Raw genomic sequence first — 3,544 nt, 5'->3', positions numbered from 1 at the left:
CAGGGTAGCTGCTTGGAATGTGCTGGGGATTAAAGGCTTAAATCCTGCAGGCCCCTCAATCTGATCTAAGGACACGAGTGGCTTAGAGAACGGCGCGACAAGGCTGACCGAAAGAAAACAAGATGGTGTGGCTAGGAGTGGGCTCCTTCCCTCTGCTGGTGAGGGTGTGATCTTAGACTCTTGACAGAACCGGACATAAGGGCCGCGTTCCAACGGCGGCCTTCTCCCCTACCGGGGATAAGAACAGAAAGCACCCTGTGGGATCTGCAGAACAGCTCGCGTCTCCAGGCGCCCGACAAGGTGGAATGCAAGACACCCACTACCGGAAGTGTCTTTGAGATTAAGAAAAACGGCGGAAGTAGGCCGCAGCGCTTCCTCAGTATAGTCCCTCAAGTCGGCTCGCCTACTTTCTACGGGAAAGGGAGGTGCTTCACATTTCCATACAGCTGTGCAGCGCCGCGGATTCCGTGCGCAGGCTCGGTTGGCCAGTTGCACCTCCCAGCCATCTTTTAGCCACCCAGTACTTTCCCAGGTTCTCGAGCCAGGACGTGACGTATTCATACGTACTGGGGGCGGGACCTGAAGGGGAAAAGCGTTTGAGTCGGGATATCGCGAGAACATTCCGTTCTTTCGTAGTTCTCGTGCTGCGGCTCAGCTCTCGTCGCAACGAGATCTTTCGAGATCTTCTCCGCCCCCGCTACCGGCGCCTCCTCTGCGGCCACTGAGCCGGAGCCGGCCTGAGCAGCGGTCTCGGTTGCAGTCCCCACTGGAAGGACCTAGGCGCTCGCGTGGACGCCGCACGCCCCTCAGTAGCCTCGGCCCAAGAGGCCTGCTTTCCACGCGCTAGCCCCGCCGGGGTCCGTGTCCTGTCTCGGTGGCCGGACCCGGGCCCGCAGTACCCAGCGCCATGTCGGTGGTGGGCATAGACCTGGGCTTCCAGAGCTGCTACGTCGCTGTGGCCCGCGCCGGCGGCATCGAGACTATCGCTAATGAGTATAGCGACCGCTGCACGCCGTAAGTGTGGGCCGGGCCGGCCGCGTGCACTGGGGTGAGGAGCTAATGCTTGTTCCAGTCTGGGACCCTCGCTGCTTGGGGAACGCGGGCCGAGGAGTCGCCTCCGTTCCAAGCCGAGGTCCCGGTGGGTCAGGGAGGACACTAGGGGCCGCGACCCACTATGAGCGTGGGTGTGTGCTAAGCGCGAGGCCTTTTCCCCGGCGACCAGCCGGCCTAAGGAAGGCTTCTGGCCGGTACTCGGACCAGCGGAGGGCACAGATAGGAACTGGAAGGACTGCAGGCGTAGGATGTAAACGGATCGCGGTCGTTTTCTGGAGGGCAGAGACCAGGCCCAGGTCCTACTGAGTCTTTTGAGTCCAACAGAGAGCTCAGAACTTTGCACACAGCAGTCGCTTAATAGTTGAATTGAACGGGTTCTGGGGCTTGCCAGCCTCGAGACCATGGAGCGGTCAGCGTCCCACGTGAGTGGGGGCGGGGCAGCGCCCGGAAGAGAGTGAGCTGGAGCAGCCTCAGGCCCGGATTCCGGGTGGACTCGGGATCTTGAGATTGGGGTGGCACGGATAGGAATTTAATAAAACCGGTGCTCTTACGATAACTTTACAATCGCTTTTGTTTTCCACATTACTTCGGGGTATTGTACTATATTGGGTCATCCTCTGTTTTGTGCGCATTAACCCCTCAGGGTTGCACTTTCATGATAGTGCATTCTAACCAGCGTGTTGGCCACTGTTGTTAGTGGCTCAAGGGCCCTCCTTGACTTCTAGAACCCATAGTAAGTTTTGGGACCAGCATAGACATAGCTCTAAGAAATGGTGAGTCACTCAGGTCATTCATTGGTTACAGTAAAAGAGTCTGCCTTTTGAATACATGTAGATACATTTTAATCCATTGTCATGTTCTTAGACAAAATCTTGTAAGAAGTTCTGTATTTTCCATTCAGCGTCTCCTTTTTTTTTCTTTTTCTTTTCTTTTTTTTTTTTTGAGGCAGGGTCTCACTCTGGCTGCAGGCTGGAGCGCAGTGGTGCGATGTTGGTTCACTGTAGCCTCGACCTCCCTGGCTCCTGGCTCAGGTGATTCTCCCACCTCAGCCTCCTGAGTAGCTGGCATTGCAGGCCTGCGCCACCATGCTTGGCTAATTTTCTGCATTTTTAGTAGAAATCGGGTTTCACTATGTTCACTCAGGCTGGTCTCGAACTCCTGGTCTCAACCAGTCCTCCGGCCTCGGCCTTCCGGAGTGCTGGGATTACAGGCATGAACTGCCGTGCCCTGTCCAGGGGCTCAGTTGTTACTGATTGATTGATTGAGACGGAGTCTCGCTCTGTCGCCCAGGCTGGAGTGCAGTGGCATGATCTCGGCTCACTACAACCTCGGCCTCTGGGGTTCATGCGATTCTCCTCCCTCAGCCTCCTGAGGAGCTGGGATTACAGGCGCGTGCCACCAAGCCCGGCTAAATTTTGTATTTTTAGTAGAGAGGGGGTTTCGTTGAGTTGCCCAGGCTGGTCTTGAACTCCTGACCTCAAGTGATCCTCCCGCCTCGGCCTCCCAAAGTGCTAGGATTACAGGCGTGAGCCACGGTGCCCGGCCCCAGGGGCTCAATTCTAAGGTCCATTATTTTCACCCTGAATTTTGTCACATTTCTTCAGCAGGTTTCAGCCAAACTAGATTGTTCAGAAGTCTCACATTTCCCTTCTGATTGTCAAATTTCTGCACCCTCCCCACCTCCTAACCCAGGTGTTTCCCCTGAAAACTCATCCCAGAAACCAAAACTGTAGTTTACTGTCCCTTTGCTGAGTTTAGTCTTGTTAGCAGCTCTATTAAGGTGTCTTTTTTTTTTTTTTTTTGAAAAGGAGTCTCGCTGTTCCCTACGCTGGAGTGCAGTGGCGTAATCTCGGCTCACTGCAGCCTCTGCCTCCTGGGTTCAAGCGATTCTCCTGCCTCAGTGTACTGAGTAGCTGGGATTACAGGTGTGCGCCACCACGCCTGGCTAGTTTTTGTCTTTTTTAGTAGAGACGGGGTTTCACCATGTTGGTCAGGGTGGGCTTGAACTCTTGATCTCAAGTGATCCGCCTACCTCGGCCTTCCAAAGTGCTGAGATTACAGGAGTGAGCCACCGCACTCGGCACAGTTTTATTAAGGTTTAATTCATATACTATACAATTTATCCAGTTGAAGTGATCGTTTTTAGTGTAGTCACAAAACAGTGCAACCATTACTGTAATCAATTTTAGAACTTTTTTTTTTTTTTTTTGAGACGGAGTCTTGCTCTGTCGCCCAGGCTGGAGTGCAGTGGCCGGATCTCAGCCCACTGCAAGCTCCGCCCCCCGGGTTTACGCCATTCTCCGGCTTCAGCCTCCGGAGTAGCTGGGACTACAGGCGCCCGCCACCTCGCCCGGCTCGTTTTTTTGTATTTTTTAGTAGAGACGGGGTTTCACCGTGTTAGCCAGGATGGTCTCGATCTCCTGACCTCGTGATCCGCCCGTCTCGGCCTCCCAAAGTGCTGGGATTACAGGCTTGAGCCACCGCGCCCGGC

At 54.7% G+C, this 3,544-nt stretch overlaps 1 protein-coding gene across 1 annotated transcript in view; it reads left to right on the top strand.

The window, feature by feature from the left end:
- Positions 1 to 217: 217 nt before the first annotated feature.
- HSPA4 (heat shock protein family A (Hsp70) member 4) overlaps positions 218 to 3,544 on the top strand; it is a 62,117-nt gene continuing 58,790 nt past the window's right edge. The window contains 1 exon segment of the mRNA XM_017871989.1: positions 218 to 1,014. Coding sequence (XP_017727478.1) covers positions 908 to 1,014 — 107 coding nt within the window. The 5' untranslated portion in view covers positions 218 to 907.

Source organism: Rhinopithecus bieti, unplaced genomic scaffold (assembly GCF_001698545.2).
Source record: "Rhinopithecus bieti isolate Rb0 unplaced genomic scaffold, ASM169854v2 scaffold_5889, whole genome shotgun sequence".
Taxonomy (NCBI): Eukaryota; Metazoa; Chordata; class Mammalia; order Primates; family Cercopithecidae; genus Rhinopithecus; species Rhinopithecus bieti.
The sequence above is the reverse complement of the archived record's forward strand: the minus strand, read 5'-3'. Positions and strand labels throughout refer to the sequence as shown.